The sequence below is a fragment of the Girardinichthys multiradiatus genome, chromosome 21 (assembly GCF_021462225.1).
Source record: "Girardinichthys multiradiatus isolate DD_20200921_A chromosome 21, DD_fGirMul_XY1, whole genome shotgun sequence".
In the NCBI taxonomy this organism is placed as follows: Eukaryota; Metazoa; Chordata; class Actinopteri; order Cyprinodontiformes; family Goodeidae; genus Girardinichthys; species Girardinichthys multiradiatus.
The window spans coordinates 20,963,093-20,983,604 of record NC_061813.1 but is presented as its reverse complement, the minus strand read 5'-3'; the positions used below and the strand labels follow the sequence as shown (position 1 = coordinate 20,983,604).

Genomic DNA, 20,512 nt, shown 5'->3' with positions numbered 1-20,512 from the left:
CCAGAAAGCGAACCTCCCGGTTTACCGGTCGGTCTACATTCCTACCCTCACCTATGGCCATCAACGTTGTGTCATGACCGAAAGAACGAGATCCCTGAAACAAGCAGCTGAAAGATCTTCATCCGTAGGGTGGCCCGGCACTCCCTTAGAGATAGGGTGAGGAGCTCGGCCATGCGGGAAGGGCTCAGAGTAGAGCTGCTGCTCCTCCACATCGAGAGGAGCCAGTTGAGGTGGCTCCGGCATCTATACCGGATGCCTCCTGGATGCCTTCCTCGGGAGGTGTTCCAGGCACGTCCCACCAGGAGGAGGCCCAGGGGATGGCCCAGGACATGCTGGAGGGCTATGTCTCTCGGCTGGCCTGAGAACGCCTTGGGCTCCCCCCGGAGGAGCTGAAAGAGGTTTCTGGGGAGAGGGACATCTGGGTGTCTCTACTGAGTCCGCTGCCCCCACGACCCGGTCCCGGATGAAGCGGAAGACGACGAGTACGAGTAATCTAAGAAACTTATAATCAAACAGAAAATAACTAATTTAGGTTATTAGTGTTTCATGTGCTGTGCTTAGCCTTTCCAATGACTTTTTTTTGTTTTTTATTTTTGTATGTGTTTATGCATATACCTGTGTTTCAGCCTGTCAGTATGACATGGTTGGCCCAGAAGGAATCGTTGAGTCTCATCAGATCACCAGAGACGGGAAAGCTGGTGCCACTGAGGCTGTCGACTGTAAATGGTACATCCGTGCTCCTCCCCGTTCCAAGGTCAGTGACATACACTACTCTTTATCCAGCTTGGAATGTAAGTTATTTGATTTTATTCAGTATCTCTTCAGACAATGCTGAAACATCTTGTGTTGCTTCTGACAATTTTTTGTTGCTGTGGGGGAGGACCTGTTCCACCGCTAGAGTCAGAAAGACAGACAGGCAGGAGTGTTTACTTAGGACCAGGCACTCATTTTTTTAATCGACGTAGTGTTGCCAAGGAACAAAGCGATGAAAGGATGTGGAGAGTAAAAGGAGAGTGAGGGAGAAGAAGACTTGGCTGGGCCTGACAGAGAGAGACAGGGCAATTTAGCACGGATGAAATAGTGTTACTATGCAGTTTGACCCTATAGCCGAGTTCCTATATATGTTTTTGATGCCAGTTTTTGGGAAGCAACCCTGCATGCATAAGAAATACAGATATGCACCGACACTCGTAAACATGCACAACCTCACTCCAGCTGCTAATACACTGAAGACTCACTTCCTTATCTTGTGGAGGTACCTCTGCTGCATTAATGCTAAAGGATTAATAGTCTCCTGAGCCTGGAGCATTGAGCAGGAAGTGAACACATTTTACAAAGGCTATACCCTGGTTACACTGATTAGCCACAACATTATGACTGCCAAGCCCAAAATTGCTCATTAACATGTCTAGAACACTGATCACTGAAAAGTGTAAATTCGAGTTTTTACACTTTCAAAATATTGTTTCTGTTATTTAGATGATATTTGAATTTTGCTGCATTCTTAAATATTAATATTTTATTTAAATGTGTTCTTAGTAGTTTAGTCTTAATAAGGTGATAGAGGGCTTAAAAGATATTGCAATAAGTGATCTCTGTTTTCAGTAAATGACTTCTGCTTCTCTCAGACCTATTTCAGACTTACTTTTCTCCTGCTACGTGTTTCCTCTGAAGAAAAAGTAATTTAAAGGACAAACAAGAATGATTCTTAGCTTAAATAATGGTTGATTCTGATTTTCTTCTTTGCTTCTCAGAAAAGGGATTAGCCTCCTGCTTTTATGTTCTGGCCTCTTCTGGTGCATGCACACACTGGTTTATGAAATGTCTGGCTGATAACAATGGCATGACTATGATTCATGGCTGCAGCAACTGTTCTTATCTGGCATCCTCTGCAGGGTTGCAAATATCCCACTAATGTCTGTGCTTCATTTAGAAATAGCCTTCTGATTCAGCTGCTTTAAAAGTCAAGGCCACAGAAGTAATAAGATTGTACCATTCACCTTCAGACTTTTTCTGAATCATCAGAACCCATTTGGAGACTTACAATAAGTGGTTGTAAGAGGAAATGGAGGGATGCTGGCCCTTGATCAATGCAACAATGATTTGGTTTTTTTTTGTAATTTAGCATGGATTCCTTACCTACTCCTGTATACTGCAGCATTTGCATGCATGCCAAATAGTACAACTCAATTTTAAAATTTTCAAACGTGAACAAAAACAATGGGACCATCAGAAAATGATGTATTCTACTCAGTTTAAATTATTTAAAAATTTCACCCTGTAAAACTGCATGACAGGGCAAGTCAACAGCCAAAGGTTTCAATCTTTACAGGTGCAGATCTTTACAGGTTCTATCTGCAAAACTCATGAAATGTATAAAACCTCTGTTCATGTCTCTGTCAAAGATTGCAGACACATGCTTATGTTATCACAGTGAAGGAAACACAGTGAATGCTGCCTCCCTTACTTTATATGTTGCATACGTCTTGCTATGCTGTAATCTCGGCAAATCATTCATTCTCCCTATGTTCTAACAGTATTGCACTGTTGCCAGCGTGCCAAAAACTGTAGAGAGATAATGACATCCTATGCCGGAGGCTCTAATTAGACTGCACCAGAGGACTCCAGAGAGAAGGCAGGAAAAACGGGGTGCAGAAAAGGAAGGAGGGGTGGGGTGCTTAATAATGCATTTTATCTAAGGTCTAAATGTATAAGGGATGGAGATTAAGGGTGGATGGCAGATGGCAGAGAGAATGAGAGAGACAGTGATGGTAAGGGTAGGCACACCTGCAGGAAGTGGTAATGGCCATGTGTTGTTGCCAGAAGTGACAGCAATGCACCACTTTTAATAATGATGTTAGAACTTTACACCAGCATGTGTCTTCTGAGCATCAGCTTTTTTATATAAGAAGAATTTATAGCAACCAAAGGGAAAAAACATAATTAATGAGCTTTTACTGCTTTCCAAAGTATCGTGAAGGAACATTTAATCAGACCCAAGCCTCCAAAATTAAATGTCAGATTTCAAATACCTATGAGTCTGTGGGATGATGGGTTTTCTGGTAACGACATGTCTCCCTCTTGATATTTCTGTTTAGACAGATGTCAAAGTACACCAGGTTGATGGTTACAAATTTGACACTGGAACCCGAGGAGTGAATGTTGGCGTGTGTTGCTGTCACTTCTCTCTGGCTTTTTCTTCTTTTTTTATGATTTTTTTCTTATCTTTGTTATCTTAACTGATATTCTACTATTTTTTTAACTTGGTTCTTGCCTCACCTGTGGTTCTCCTTCTTTCTGAAAAAATACAGAGCATTCGGACTGTGTGTTTTGTCAGCTGTGGTGTATCAGCTGACTTCTTCTGCTCTCCTTGATGCTGCTAACTGCTGTCTAATCTATCCAGTCATTGACCATGTGGATGAACGATCTGGCTACGTGATTTATTCTTGTTTGGACTACGCTATCTTCTGTTTTTCATCCAATTCACTTCAGTACTCTGCTATCAAACTCTTTCAGGGGAGTGGTGGCCTAGTGGTTAAAACAGGAGGTTTGCGTTCCGAAGGGGACACAAGGGGCCAGGTATCCCACAGATTGCCACTCTGGGTCCCTGAGCAAGACTCTTAGCCCCAGAATGCTCCCCGGGCGCCGCACAATGGCAGCCCACTGCTCCCTATAAGGGATGGGTTAAATGCAGAGGACAAATTTTGTTGTAATGTACAATAAAGATGGTTATTATTATTATTATTATTATTACTATGGTTCCAGCTCCTATCTCATTCACCATCTCTGTTGTACATCTGCCCAGGCATTGCTTGGTACCTTCGTCAAAAATACATCCACTGACCTTTTGTATCAACAGCTCCTCAGGTGTAAACACCTTCTGGTCTACGACTTGTCACCCTCAGAGAAACACCAGCAGAAAGACAGACCTCTTCCTACCTCTTTGTTAAAGTAACGACTACCATCATCCACTCCTCCCTCGCCTCTGATTCTGTTCCCTCACTGTTTCAATCTGCTGCAGATAATCCTATTTTCAAGAAACCTGGTTCAGACCCCAACAACGTATGTAACCTGTATCCCATCTCCAACCTTCCCTTCTCAAAGATTCTGCAAAAAGACAGTTGGGGTGCCCAGTTTATTCTCACCTCTCCATTAACCACCTCTATGAACAGTTGCAGTCTGGTTTCCACACTAAACACAGCACTGAAACAGCCCTAATCAAAATAACAAAATACCTCCTGGTGGCTGCAGATTCTGGCCTCCTATCCATCATCATCCTCCTTAACCGGAGTGCAGCTTTTGTTACCATATCCCATTCCATTATCCTCCACAGGCTGGCATCTACTCAGATACTCCGCTAAGCTGGTTCTTGTCATATCTTTCTAGCTGCACAGTTCATGCAGTTAAAAACAATTGCTTCCAAGGGATCTATTTTTTTTTTTCCCAGTGTCCTCCGAGATTATGTTTTTGGTCCTATACCCTTTAATTTTCTATCTCCTTTCTTTTGGTGATATCTTTTGAAAGTTCAAATTCAGTTTCATTGCTATGCGGATGACACCTAGCTCTACATCTCCTCCTAACCTCCCTCCACTCTTCCTTCCACCTCCCTCCATGAATGCCTACAGGAAATCAGACTTCAGCTTTCTTCTAACTTTCTTTGACTCAATAGGGATAGAACAGACATTCTTCTCATTGGCTCCTAATCCACCCTTACACAAGTCAAAGGTTTCCCCAGCCCCATTGACAACTTCTCTATCTCCCCTCCCTTCCCACATCAAAAATATTACTCGGTCTGCCTACTTCCATCTCTCCAACATCAACTGACTGCCTCCCTCCCTCACTCCTGACTGCACAGCCATCCTGATTTAATCCCTGGTCATTTTCATCTGGATTACTGCAACTACCTCCAGTCTGGTCTATTTTATGTACATTTTCACTTTTTTATTTTCTGACTTTTAGTTCTTTGATTAATGTTTTAGCTTTTGCGCAGTGACCTTGAGTGTCCAGAAAGGCACCCACAAATAAAACGAATAATTATTGTTATCATTATCTCTATTACACTTAGCAGCTCTTGGGAGTATCAAAGATTATTATATTATAACTTTCCGGACTTTCCGACACCTAGTGTGTACCTTTTATAAAGATCAAAATATGGATGATCATTCTAATTGTAATGAGCAGCATGGTATTTTCCAAACACATTTTAGCCACAGAAAGAATATAATTTTCTTCAGTCAGTGATTGAGTCTTCACTATTATCAGGTATGGCTATCAAGGAAATTATGATTATATCTTTCTTTTCGTTTTGTGCCATTTGGCCTTGGTATTTTTTTCATCCGTTTAGAGTTTATCAAAGGAGCAGCTAAAAGGCAGCATCAAAACCTTTCATTTGTTTTTTCTTTTAGTTTCTCTATTTATTTGTCAGATAATTATGTTTTTTTTGTCCACGTTTCAATCAGTGGTGCACCATCTTATATCAGATAATTAATGACTTTGACCATTCAGCAGATGTTTAAAGATTTGACATCATTAAACTGCCTAAGATGCAGGTATAAACATTAAAATAAATGTCTAATAATACATAACGAAATTCAGCATAACATACACAGTACATACTTTGCCCAGTATTTATAACACTTTTGTCATGTTGCAATGAAAAACTCCATATACTTAACTAGAATTTTATGTAATGGACCATCAAAAAGTAGTACTTTATGTTGGAGGGGAAATAAATATTTTTTTACAAATTACATTACATATACTGTAATAAAAGACGTTACCCTTTTTTTTTTTTTATCATGGTCGGCCATTAAATCAGACAAAACGATGATTAAATGTTTGATTTAATGTGAGACACTGTGTGAAAAAAATTATGTGTCTCTTTGCACATGTAAATATCTGGTTTTAGCTGTTTACAAATGTCTTCAACAATACTGTTCATTGTTTTTCTCAAAAGCCTATGATCCTGGAATTAGCCACAATCAGATTAAGGCTAATCATATTTTGATGACCTTACGTCAAAATCAAAACTATAGTCCGCTGTGTTGTCAAATCATGTTTGCTGGAAAATACAAAAAGGTTAAAAGCCCCAAGGTTGAGTATGCTGAATAAAAGAAGCTGAATCAAGATAAGCACAATATAGAGTTGAAGTTATCAACAACTGAATTAGTTTTTGTGTTTGTTTTTGCTGGTAGCGCTCACACACAAACTACAGTGGAGCTTGGCAGAGAGTAATTTTTATTTGCAGTCTAATCATTAATCAAAGCCTCAGAAATAAGTCTTTTAATAGGCTTTTTTAAATTTGTCTTAATAACACCCAATGCCATCTGCAACACTACTAGTGTCAAACCTCTGTGTACATACTGCAATGATGGTCAAGATGATACTCTTTAGTTAATGTATATGGATAGTTTTAATTAGTTATGAGTTGAACCAAAGAGCTTGACATTTATTTTATAAGCAGTTGTCTGTTTTTTCATTTAATCTCTCCTGACTCTAATAACTATAACCGGTTACACGGTGCGGTGCTGTGGCTGAAAAACTGTCTCATTTGCTACTACACATCAATGGAATGACTGAAATAATATAGCTGGTTAATTATTTTATTTATTAATTTATTGGATTCTACAGTAAGTTAGATGTTGTTCAGTTCTGTTGAGATGAACTGACCATGGCCTTAGCCTTGACATTCACCTCAATAGTTCCATTTTATTAAATGTTCTGCATCTGTCACATGGAATGAGCCATTAAAACAACTCAGTTCTTTGTGAACCTGGCTATCCAATTATCTTTCTTTTCTGTATCCTAAAATGTTGTTCACACACATATACCTAACCCTTGAACATGTTTACTTTTACACACATTACAGTCACAAATATCAATACATTTTATGTACAGGATTGACACAAAGAGTGGTTTTCAAAATTTTTTAGGAACCAAAATGTTTTTGTATTCAGCCCCTTAAGTAGATATTTTAAATTACTGCCTTCCACTACAATTAAAGGTGTACGTCTTTGGGGGTCTCTGCCTGCTTTGCACTTCTAGAGAGTGCAGTATATGTTTAGGGTTGTTATCCTGCAGGAAGGTGAATCCCCATTGCAATCTGAGGTGTTTTTCTCGGATTAACTTGGCTATCCTGCGTCTGTCCAGCGTCCTCGCTGAAAAAAATGCATCCCCACACCATGATGGTGCAACCTCTGTTTTACCAGGGGGGTGGTGTGTTTAGAGTTATGTTGTGTTAGTTTTCTGCAACACGTAGTGCTTTGCATGCAGCCCAAAAGATCGAAAGGTAGCTTACTTGTTGTGGCTTTCTTTAAGGCAGTAACCTTTTTCTTGCCAGCCTTCCATAAAGGCTAGATGTGTAAAGGAAATGATTAACAGTTGTCTTAATGACACATTCCCCCACTTGAGCTGTGGGTATCTTCTGCTTCTCCAGAGTTACCAAGAACCTCTTGTCTTGTTCTCTGATTAATGTTCTGCTTGCTGGCTTGTAAGTTTAGATAGACATTCATGTCTTGGTACTGTTGGTTTGCAACTATGCTGTACTTTTTTCCATTTTCAGATATGCAATGTTAAAAAAAATAAGTTATTATTTTATAACCTAACCCTTCTCCACAACTTTATCCCTGATGTCTTTAGTGAAGAAACAGCACTATGAAGACCAAGGAATACACCAATGTTCTCCAGCAAACCTCTAAAGCCTTCACATAATAGCTGTGGTTACATTTGCAAGGCACTATACATATTTGTGTTAGTTTGTAAGTATGCTTAACATACAAGTGGGTAGATGTGAGAAGCAAGAAGCTGACATTGACCATTTTTGGCTCAATGAAAGCTTATTGACCCTGAGATGAGACCCTGGGGGAAGTATTTAGCTTGTTTTTGCGCTCCGATACATTTCACTTGTCACGTTGTCAAACCTAGGTTGTCACTGCGAAGTCCATTATCCTACCCGATCTGCAGCTTGTTTCTTTGGGCATTTAAAAGTCTCACATTTTTCTGTCACAGTTAATAAGCTGTCCACTCGTTAACCCAGAATGATGGCGAGGGCTGTGAACAGCAGACCACAACCCTGGCTCTGATGTTTCAGATCTCAGCCTGGTGAATGAATAACAGGCATTCATGCAGAGGCATTCAGGAAGAACTACTGTAAAATATTATGGTATGTTAAGTGCGGGCTTTAGTTTTAAGATTTTAGAATATCAAAACCAAAACTTGTTTGATGATTACACAAAAGGTAAGTATCTGACTAGGTGTAGCTCCTTTTGGTCCAAAAATAGTTTGCATCTTGCCAAAAGATGGTGACCTTTTTTTGCTTTTTACTGTTTAGCCTTTTGGCAAAACACAGAGGAAATTGTATTACTATTGTGTTTTGTGTAACTATCACAATAGAAATGGATAATGAATAAAAGCCAATGCACTGTCTATAAGCCCTCTTTTATTATGAATATGTAAATACTTTCTACTAGCAACAGTCTCTCTGCCATACCTTATTTAGGGGATGCTATATCATCAGGTACTGTAGTACACTCTAAAATACACATGTTTTAGAAAGGAATACAACTCTTTGCTGCTCAATGTGCTCCATTTTTTTTCCTGTCATGTCCAGATCCCACAGCATAGTTTAAATGTTCTCACTTAATCTCTCTATCTCTGTGTTTTTTTGTCCACCCTTTGCTTTTTTGTTGGACCAGATCTATCTGCGTTTTCTGGACTATGAGATGGCAAACTCCAATGAATGCAAGCGCAACTTTGTAGCAGTATACGATGGAGGGAGGTATGATTTTTACACACAAACACACATACATATATATATAAGCTCAGGTATGCTGAAGCTGCAAGAGGATAAGTCTAAATGTTGGGTTGTTGGGTGTATTAACCCACACAATTCATTACACCGTCCCCCAGGATCAGAACCTCTTCGAAGTGTCTGTTTAAATTTTATTTTTTATGGAAATGTTCCCATATCAGTGGGAAAATTTCCTTGAGGACATAACCGTACTGCATGTTTTGAATAGTATTATTAAATAAACAGTTTTGCATTGTTTTTGCTGTTTTTGTCTTGTTTCTGCGCCGCTAGATAATTGTATTTCTGTTATCAAACTACAAAAATGGTCAAACGGGGTGGAGTAGAATGTTAACTGCGCCACTGTGCAGCCCAACAATAAAATGTGATATGCCAAATATCTAACTAAAACTTTAAATTGTCTTACTGTAAATAATTTTCCTTTATAAAAACAATTGTCAAAAAAAATATAAAATTTGCAAGTTCTTGTTTTATCTAATAATGCTGTATAATGCAACTATAATCCCTAAGAACAGCAGTCCTTTCTCCACAAACAGAGCCACTTTTCCATAAATGAATACTGCCCTATTTTAGAAATTTCAGATTGTGACAGTATTGCTTCCAACACTTCTGATTACCTGTAGCATCTTGGTCATCTATGTTGGTTTTGGGAATCTGCTGCAGTGAGACTCCATCCAACATGCTGAAATGTTATTAACATGCAATGTGTGTACTGGTATTTATTTCCACTGGAAATACCAAAAAAAACACATATTTCATTCCAAACATTGCCTTCCAAGTCACATGAAATATGATTACTGCAGACACTGATGTTGCTAAGATAACATATTGTGGACCTCATACTCAGAAGTCTGTGTGGTGTTAAAAATGCTAAATTTCTGTATAAATCTCTCTTTTTGGAATGAGTTGCAGAAACATGAGTTCTAATGCAGGTACTCAACACAGTGGCTTTGAAAGTAAAGGCCTTTTCTTTTTTTAAATAAAAACATCATATTCAGATTTGTGTGCAGAACATATGTTTAATTTCTGAGTTTCTTTCGACCACAACAAGCCAGTCTGGGATATTCAGAAGGCCCTGTTCTGATTTAAGTCGCACGTTTGCACAGTGAAGTTGTGTGTTACATAATGTTTACCATTCAAGTAGTTTGTTTAGGTGACTTAAAAAGAAGCCATTGAAAATAGGTTTATTTGGACAGCAAGATAGGTATCAGTCGTGTACATATACAGGTCCTTCTCAAAATATTAGCATATTGTGATAAAGTTCATTATTTTCCATAATGTCATGATGAAAATTTAACATTCATATATTTTAGATTCATTGCACACTAACTGAAATATTTCAGGTCTTTTATTGTCTTAATACGGATGATTTTGGCATACAGCTCATGAAAACCCAAAATTCCTATCTCACAAAATTAGCATATCATTAAAAGGGTCTCTAAACGAGCTATGAACCTAATCATCTGAATCAACGAGTTAACTCTAAACACCTGCAAAAGATTCCTGAGGCCTTTAAAACTCCCAGCCTGGTTCATCACTCAAAACCCCAATCATGGGTAAGACTGCCGACCTGACTGCTGTCCAGAAGGCCACTATTGACACCATCAAGCAAGAGGGTAAGACACAGAAAGAAATTTCTGAATAAATAGGCTGTTCCCAGAGTGCTGTATCAAGGCACCTCAGTGGGAAGTCTGTGGGAAGGAAAAAGTGTGGCAGAAAACGCTGCACAACGATAAGAGGTGACCGGACCCTGAGGAAGATTGTGGAGAAGGGCCGATTCCAGACCTTGGGGGACCTGCGGAAGCAGTGGACTGAGTCTGGAGTAGAAACATCCAGAGCCACCGTGCACAGGCGTGTGCAGGAAATGGGCTACAGGTGCCGCATTCCCCAGACCTGGGCTACAGAGAAGCAGCACTGGACTGTTGCTCAGTGGTCCAAAGTACTTTTTCGGATGAAAGCAAATTCTGCATGTCATTCGGAAATCAAGGTGCCAGAGTCTGGAGGAAGACTGGGGAGAAGGAAATGCCAAAATGCCAGAAGTCCAGTGCCAAATACCCACAGTCAGTGATGGTCTGGGGTGCCGTGTCAGCTGCTGGTGTTGGTCCACTGTGTTTTATCAAGGGCAGGGTCAATGCAGCTAGCTATCAGGAGATTTTGGAGCACTTTATGCTTCCATCTGCTGAAAAGCTTTATGGAGATGAAGATTTAATTTTTCAGCACGACCTGGCACCTGCTCACAGTGTCAAAACCACTGGTAAATGGTTTACTGACCATGGTATCACTGTGCTCAATTGGCCTGCCAACTCTCCTGACCTGAACCCCATAGAGAATCTGTGGGATATTGTGAAGAGAATGTTGAGAGACTCAAGACCCAACACTCTGGTTGAGCTAAAGGCCGCTATCGAAGCATCCTGGGCCTCCATAAGACCTCAGCAGTGCCACAGGCTGATTGCCTCCATGCCACGCCGCATTGAAGCAGTCATTTCTGCAAAAGGATTCCCGACCAAGTATTGAGTGCATAACTGTACATGATTATTTGAAGGTTGACGTTTTTTGTATTAAAAACACTTTTCTTTTATTGGTCGGATGAAATATGCTAATTTTGTGAGATAGGAATTTTGGGTTTTCATGAGCTGTATGCCAAAATCATCTGTATTAAGACAATAAAAGACCTGAAATATTTTAGTTAGTGTGCAATGAATCTAAAATATATGAATGTTAAATTTTCATCATTACATTATGGAAAATAATGAACTTTATCACAATATGCTAATATTTTGAGAAGGACCTGTAGATGTCACGAGCCTTAGGTTTCAGGTTTTTTTTTTTTTTTTTTTTTCATTATTTCCATGCTGTTCATTACGTTCTCTAGTTGTTGCTACTTTAGTAAATTTACCTCCCACAGTATATAAACTATTTTAGTCACCTTGTCCTTCGCTGGATCCTCCCGTTTCACCCACTGACTTCATGCCTGTGGTTCAGCCGGTTTTCTTGTTCTGTTTCCTTCTGCTCTTATGAGTTTTCAGTTCTTATTTAATACATTATGTTCATTTCATCCTCCCGTCTGCACCTTGGTCCTATTCCTCAACCGCACGTAATGACAATTTATTTACTGTTAAGTTAGCTCAGCTTTAAGGCTGAAAACATGGTACAGAGCCTGTAAGTAATTCTGTATGTTTTCAGTTGTCCTGCAATGATATTACCTGGAACATTATTTAGTTTTCAACAAGCCCCAGGTATAGAGATAAAGTGAACTGACTGAAACAAATGGCAACAGTACAATATACTTTTCACTTATTCATTTATCCAAACGAAAATCTCATCTTAACAGCATATTTGATGCTGCATGGCAGGTCTAAATTATATGGATTTTTTTTATTGAATTCTAATTGGCTATGCTCCTCAGTTTGAAAAAAATTACTTTATTGCATCAAAATAGACTTAGACAGGTAAGGTATGGATGGAGGAGTAGCTACCACGTAGTCCAAGGGAAATACGTGGAAACCCCTAAGCCACTGAAGGTGTTTTTTGTATTATTAATGTTGACTGATTGATTGACCAAAAACGAAATTCATTTATCCCAGTAAACACAACAATAAAAACAAACAATATAAATCAATAAAAGTCTTAAAGACACACACACACACACATAACTTGATAAAATAAATAAAATTGCAGTCATCTAGGACACACAGTTCTGGAGGCTACATGTAGGTTAAAAAGCCTGACAGCCTCAGGCAGAAAAGATGTTCATGAGATCACAATCAGGATTACAGTTAATAGCAAATATGTAAGCCTATGTCTAAGACAGAAGTGCCGTTCAAAAAGGAAACTGCTGCTATTAGCATTAGTGTGAAAAATATGTGGTTTTCTGCTAAGTTTAAAATAAATTGAAATGTTTTGATTACATCTAAATTTAATTATTTTAATATACAGTACAGACCAAAGGTTTGGACACACCTTCTCATTCAAAGAGTTTTCTTTATTTTCATGACTATGAATATTGTAGCTTCACACTGAAGGCATCAAAACTATGAATTAACACATGTGGAATTATATACTGAACAAAAAAGTGTGAAACAACTGAAAATATGTCCTATATTCTAGGTTCTTCAAAGTAGCCACCTTTTGCTTTGATTACTGCTCTGCACACTCTTGGCATTCTGTTAATGTTCAAGAGGTAGTCACCTGAAATGGTTTTCCAACAGTCTTGAAGGAGTTCCCAGAGATGCTTAGCACTTGGTGGCCCTTTTGCCTTCACTCTGCGGTCCAGCTCACCCCAAACCATCTCGATTGGGTTCAGGTCTGGTGACTGTGGAGGCCAGGTCATCTGGCACAGCACCCCATCACTCTCCTTCTTACACAGCCTGGAGGGGTGTTTGGGGTCATTGTCCTGTTGAAAAATAAATGATGGTCCAACTAAACGCAAACCAGATTGAATAGCATGCCGCTGCAAGATGCTCTGGTATCCATGCTGGTTCAGTATGCCTTCAATTTTGAATAAATCCCCAACAGTGTCACCAGCAAAGCACCCCCACAACATCACACCTCCTCCTCCATGCTTCATGGTGGGAACCAGGCATGTAGAGTCCATCCGTTCACCTCTTCTGCGCCACACAAAGACACGGTAGTTGGAACCAGAGATCTCAAACTTGGACTCATCAGACCAAAGCACAGATTTCCACTGGTCTAATGTCCATTCCTTGTGTTCTTTAGCCCAAACAAGTCTCTTCTGCTTGTTGCCTGTCCTCAGCAGTGGTTTCCTAGCAGCTATTTTACCATGAAGGCCTGATTCACACAGTGTCCTCTTACCAGTTGTTCTAGAGATGTGTCTGCTGCTAGAACTCTGTGTGGCATTGACCTGTTCTCTAATCTGAGCTGCTGTTAACCTGCGATTTCTGAGGCTGGTGACTTGGATGAACTTATTGTCCGCAGCAGAGGTGACTCTTGGTCTTCCTTTCCTGGGGCGGTCCTCATGTGAGCCAGTTTCTTTGTAGAGCTTGATGGTTTTTGCGACTGCACTTGGGGACACTTTCAAAGTTTTCCCAATTGTTCGGACTGACTGACCTTCATTTCTTAAAGTAATGATGGCCACTCATTTTTCTTTACTTAGCTGCTTTTTTCTTACCATAATACAAATTCTAACAGTCTATTCAGTAGGACTATCAGCTGTGTACTGTATCCACCTCCTGCACAACACAACTGATGGTCCCAACCCCATTTATAAGGCTTGAAATCCCATTTATTAAACCTGACAGGGCACACCTGTGAAGTGAAAACCATTTCAGGTGACTACCTCTTGAAGCTCATCAACAGAATGCCAAGAGTGTGCAGAGCAGTAATAAAAGCAAAAGGTGGCTACTTTGAAGAACCTAGAATATAAGACACATTTTCAGTTGTTTCATACTTTTTTGTTCAGTATATAATTTCACATGTGTTAATTCATAGTTTTGATGCCTTCAGTGTGAAGCTATAATATTCATAGTTATGAAAATAAAGAAAACTCTTTGAATGAGAAGGTGTGTCCTAACTTTTGGTCTGTACTGTACTAGGAAGCATTGTTTTTATATTTTACATTTCATTCCAGTGTATGACAAGTATACTATCTGTGTTATGAAAGTAATATATATTTAGACTATTTTCCTTCATCTGAGCACAACAGTTTGACTTCTGAGATGAATTAATAAATTACAAACAAACTTTCAATTAGTATGTCAGGAAATTTGTAAGGAAGGTGACATAATTTAGCTAAAAAAAATCAGACATATTTTGCAATAAGCTAAATGTAAGCATGTAAGGAAATATGCGAACAATAAACGTCTGTCCAGTTCTCTGTAGAAAAATTGACTGAACTGAAACAGATTTTTCCCAAATTCATAGAACAAGATATATTTTACTAATAGCTTAATGATTGATAGTAATTGGGAATCAATTACTTCTTTACTAATATATAATGCTGAATAACTCGCATTAATAGAATCATTCAATGTGTGTTATGTTTCCAACAAGGGTGCACGTTATTTTTTTAATGGGAATAATGTAGCTTTGGAGCTTTTTTCAGAATAATTTTCCCACACAGTTTTAAAGTTTAATGAAAAACCTAGCGGCTCTCCATTAGTGACCATGGAACATTTTTGTTTTATGCATTTCTCATAAGCATTTCTGTTTATTAAATAAACCAATGTTTGATGCTTTGAGATAACTTATAATTAAATGATCTAAACTTAACCTAACACAATCTTGTAGATAAGGAGTAAATATTTTCCTAATGAGCAGTGAGGTTTATTTACAGGTGCAGTGAATATCTCTCTTGTGTAATAAAATGCATTGTCTGACTTCCTTTTGTTTAAGCTCGGTGGAAGACCTGAAGAGCAAGTTCTGCTCCACTGTGGCCAATGACATCATGCTGATGTCCACGCTGGGAGTTATCCGGATGTGGGCAGATGAGCTCAGCCGCAAGAGCCGCTTCCGCATCCTTTTCACAACATACCAAGAACGTAAGACAAGAATCACTTTAAGCACACCTGCATGCATGCAATTTTGTGTGGGTTTGTTTATGTCAATGTAAAATAGTGAAGTGTTTGGAAGCAGACATAAAAGGAAAAAGGAAGAAGTGGCTATATTTATGGTTAAATTAGAAAGAAAAACACAAGTTGTTGCAGGAGCACAAATGCTTTTTAGAAGAGGGCAACACAGTAGAAATACTTATGGTGTACAGTCTGTGTACCTATGTAAGACCTGTTTCACCATGCAGAGCCGTGATGGGCTGTTGCTGGGGCAACGCTTCAGCCTAAGTCATTCAAGCAGTCCTCAGCCAGACCTTGCCTTTAGAGCAGCATCGATTACAGCTGAGCAGTTCTACAACAATTTTGTCAACAATGAATGCACAGATGTGTTCGATCTCTGGACAGCAAAGCAGTAGAGCAAATAATTTAGTCAACTTTACTACACACTTAGCTTTTTCTGTGAAACTGAAGTTTTCTCAAACATTTTAAACACTAAATAAGTATCAAGCCAGTAAAGGGCATATATCATAATTTTTTTTAATATGTTCAGCATTCTGGCTGCACGGTGGCGCAGTTGGTAGCACTGTTGCCTTGCAGCAAGAAGGTCCTGGGTTCAATTCCCGACCGGGGGTCTTTCTGCATGGAGTTTGCATGTTCTCCCCGTGCATAATAATATTTCACACTTTCAAGAAATTACGGTCTCTGGCTCTCTAATGATGGTATTAGCATTTAGGGCAACCCCTTTTGATGCATCGTGTTAACTGTGGTCAATGAAAAAATAATAATTAGGCAATCTACAAACAAGTCCAGGTATTAAAAACTGAAAAATACAAGGGGCTTTATTTGCAGCTTACAGCGGATCCTATCCTGATGTTAAACATTTTGTTTGTTTCTTCCCAGCGGAACCAACAGCTTTTAAAGAACTGTTTACAACTGCCGTATTCCATTAAGATGTTCCCGTGTGCACAGCGATGTTTGTGAATGCAAACATCTTCCTTCATTCAAACAGATCTCTCTCTCCTATCTACACTCACATATAGTGCTGCTTTGCAGAAGCACAGTCCATGATCACAAATGTGAGCCAAAAGACAGTGAACCCTATGTTCATCCAAGAAGCAATTATGTCTTAGGTGATAAATGTGTCTCTGACATCTCAGCCGTCAGCATAGTTTCACCTCATCTGCAACACGTCTGGGGTTGCAGATGGAAATTCGCTCTGGCTTCACTACACACGTCACTTCTTTTTTCATGGAAAGCTTTTTTATTGTATGCATAGATACATTTGAAACCAACAAGGTATGCTAATGTCTAAATAAAATCACTTAAATCTCTTAGTGATGGGATCTTCCTATTGGTTTTGATCAGATATATCATGTGTACACTTGTAATCTCAGCCTCTGTTGCGATCAAGAAGGCACTGCAGGGAGACGAAAGTATTTTACTGCATCAGGATTAATGACAAATAGATGGACGATTTGTACAAGTCAAATTCAGTATGTAAGCTCCAGTGATTGGTAAAAATCAGTCTGAGATCGTATTTTTCACAAAAACATCATTTCCCATCCATTACATTTTTATTGTAAGGGGAGAGCAAAATTTCTTGCTGTGAGGGAACAGTGATAACCACTGCACCAGCATGCTGCTCCATCTACACTACACAGAAAGTAACATTCAGCACATGAATTCATTTAGAACATGCCTCAAACTTAGTGGTATGTTTACTAATAAAGCAAAAACTACAATAAACGTTGAGTAACATTTTTCACATTGACTTTTTTCAGTTTTAATAAGTGACTAAATAACATTATTTTGATCCAAAGCCACATAATGGATATTGCCAGTTGTTAGGCTCTGGCTCTGCTCAACAAGCTGTACATGGTCTTAGTGAAATATATTCAGCTGTATAAGATGAACAGCACAAGTAAGTACTCTGCAAACCACCATTGCTTTTGTTGATATCTTCATCTTCTAAGGGTTTTAAACTGATGACACATGACAACGAAGACCAGGACGTTTTCCAACAATTACACAACAACATTTTCTGGTGAAAACAGAAAAGTTTTTTTGTGTTTCTATTTTCTGTTTACACAACAGTGGCGCACATTTTATGTGAAAATGGTACAATTACAGAACTGTTTACAAAATAATGGTTTGAAAATATCTCTGTTGTTGTGTGGATGGGAAAAATTACTTTTTATGGGTAAGCCCTGGCTCATGCACAGTATGACTGAATCAGTAGAAATTAATGTGCACATGTAGAACAAAATGTCTGCCAACCAGTTGTAAACCCACAGAAGATAAGGTTATCAACAATAACAATGGTGGATTGCAGAGTAGTTACATGTTCTGCTGACTATTTTTAATCCAATAACGGTTCTCCAACAAAGTGCTACTTTTCTCCCCCATTTTGTAAGCAGGAAATGTTTGAGTTTCAAAGTACATACCACCAAGTAGTTGCATGGCGGGGCAATTACATCATGTTCACGTCTCCACTGTTGCCGTGTGAACGGAGATTGTAATCAAAACATTGTCAATAAAAGTAGGAACAGAAATGGAAAAAATAACCCGTTTTCAAGGGATTGTCGTATTGAAGGACCTAAGTATCTTCAGGTTCAAGCGCACAGTTCCAGTTAAAGTCCCAGTAGCATTTATCAAAATAACAGTTATATCCAGATGCCAGAGCCAAATGTCTTGCTGCAGTTCTTCAACGCTGAGGTTTGGAGATTTGCTTACTTCTCTAGCCATCCAACTTGTGTTCTATCCTTGTTTATCACAGTTTCAGTTGTTTTTACACTTATCATTTATTGATCTAACTGTAGATGTGGGCAATGTAAGGTGGGCAGGTATTTTTTATTGCCATTTCCTGACATGTCTACCTTAGTTGAATGGTTGTTCTTTTGCTTCAGTTCTGATAATGCTATAGGAAATGTCAGGTGTGCAAGTAATTGTGGCACCTATGATTTTGTTAAAAACAATTATTTCTTAATAAAATTTTTCCGCTCACTAAATAAATTCACTCAAATTAAAGGTTGAATTTTCTGAATTTGCCAGTTTAAGATCATGCAACTGCTAAATGTATTTTAAGCAGTGCTTTAAATGGCATTGCCATGGGTGCCAGTAATTGTGGAGAGTGCTGGATACACATCTCATAGAAGCACCAATACCAGGCTCTTGTAATGCAAAGAACAAACAGTTAAATACAGATTAGAGTTTTATTTTTAGTTAAAATATTCTTAATGAGCTGGTTTTTTTTTTTTTTTACTTTGCTGCAAAAGACAATTCCCAGACTGTTACAATGCTTGGGTTTTTTGGCTTAGATTTTGATTTGTGTTTGTGTTTTGATTACTTCTGTGTTCCTCCTTATTGTTTAAAACATCTTGCCATATTCAGTTCATTTCACTTGTTTCATTATGGTTAGAAGGTGTTGGTATATTAGTTTTTTCTTGAAATTTCTTAGTTTATTCTTGTGTATGTTCATTGTGCATTTGGATTTATTTATCTTAGACCAATAGTCTTTTTTTACTTGGTTTATAGTCTCTTTGTCTCTGGTTTAGCTTCTCTTATGTTAATCATTCAACTTCCCTCAGTAAGTGTGCTCTCCTCCACAGCTGTTCCTAATCACCCTGATTAGCTCACTTGCATCCAACGTCATTAGCCACCCTTTCCTCAGTGTAAAAGCTTACTGATTTTCATTGTTCTTTACTGGTTCCTCGTGTTACTCTGCCTGTGCTATGTCCTGTTCTAATTGTGAAAGATCTGTAAGTTTTCTATTTCTATTATTAATTCTTCTCTATGCTCACCCGAAGTTCCTGTCTCAATTTTGGCCCTGCTTCAGACACACATTACATGACACAGACACTCATTTAGGAGTTAATTTAAGCTTCCACCAGTGACGGTGGACATTTATTTGTGGGCAAAAGGGCACATTATTACAGAATGTCCTGAAATTATTTTGGTTGAGATTAGAAAAGACTACGCTCTTTGTGTCTGGTCTCACCCTTGTAAAAAAAATTGGAAGAGAACAGAAGGTGCCAAAACGAGATGATATGGGCTCCCTCTAGGGGTTGGTAACTGGAACACCATGTCAGAGGTTTGGCATATAGGATGTTGTATGTACTTTATGACAAATAAATTGGCAAACATAAGGAGGGTTTTGGAATGAAAATTAGATTATTAGAACACCCACGGGGACCATAGTTTAATTCAGGAAATGATGCCGAAGGTCCAGACAGTATAGGTTGGAGAGTGAGAAAGAGATTAGTCACTCTATTTTGGTGTTATTATACCGGGATGAGAGTTGAAAGTAAAAAAACTGCCATAGATCACAGTGGTAACACTGTTGGACAGTCCCCAGCTCTGCCATACCACTGCCAAGCTTCTTCAGTACCAGTGACAGTGTTATGTGAGAGGAAGGAGAAAGGAAGAGATAAAGAGACAATACGAGGTGTGCAGGAGAAGGGGAAGGACACCTCTACTGTAACAAACAGCTAATGACCAAAGAGAGCCATCCAATATGCTCGTTTGTCAGGAGTTTGTTGTGGGATGTTCACTATTGAAAGACATCTTAAAACCTCTCTCTCCTACAAATAACTGCCAATAAGACTAGGCATGCATAGTTGATAGTACAGTGGAGATTAATTTTGGGTTATCAAAATCCATTCGTTCTTGAAAGCTGTGCTGCTTTACTTCATTATTACATTGTTTAAAGTTATTTTGGCCACTATTAGATTTCACTGCAAAAATAAAACGATAATATTGTTTAGGTCAATATGCCAGATGTAATGGAAAAAAAATCCTACATTTTTAACAAAATTGCAGATAGCAGTCTCATTGCTGTTTGAACATCCCCTTTTGGCAAAAGGAAAACATTTTGTCTTCTATAAAATTTCACAATGTTGTTCCCAATCTCTGTAGATGTTTAAAGTCCTAGTTGAAATGGAAATGGACATTTGTGTCATCTCATATTTAATCCCTATGGAAACATCAAGTTATGAACTATTAGTAAGAAGTTCCTAGAAAATCGGATCAAATTAAAAGGTTAAGTATAAATAATAAAATGTTTCAGTTCCATTTATTTTATTATGATTGTTAATTATACCATCAATTGTGCCATGTGTGATTTTATAAAACATAATGACCTCTTAGCATGATTTTTTTCCCCTACTAAATAAATGTACTCAAATAGAAGGCCTACAGTGTG

General features: G+C 38.6%; 1 protein-coding gene across 6 annotated transcripts in view; it reads left to right on the top strand.

Moving 5' to 3' along the window:
- Window positions 1-20,512, top strand: part of neto1l (neuropilin (NRP) and tolloid (TLL)-like 1, like) — a 139,402-nt gene that overhangs the window by 102,213 nt on the left and 16,677 nt on the right. For all 6 annotated transcript variants that reach the window (XM_047350384.1, XM_047350381.1, XM_047350383.1 and 3 more), the window contains 3 exons: window positions 627-754; window positions 8,694-8,776; window positions 15,158-15,303. In XM_047350384.1, the coding sequence (XP_047206340.1) occupies window positions 627-754; window positions 8,694-8,776; window positions 15,158-15,303 (357 nt within the window). The remainder of the gene's footprint in view (window positions 1-626; window positions 755-8,693; window positions 8,777-15,157; window positions 15,304-20,512) is intronic.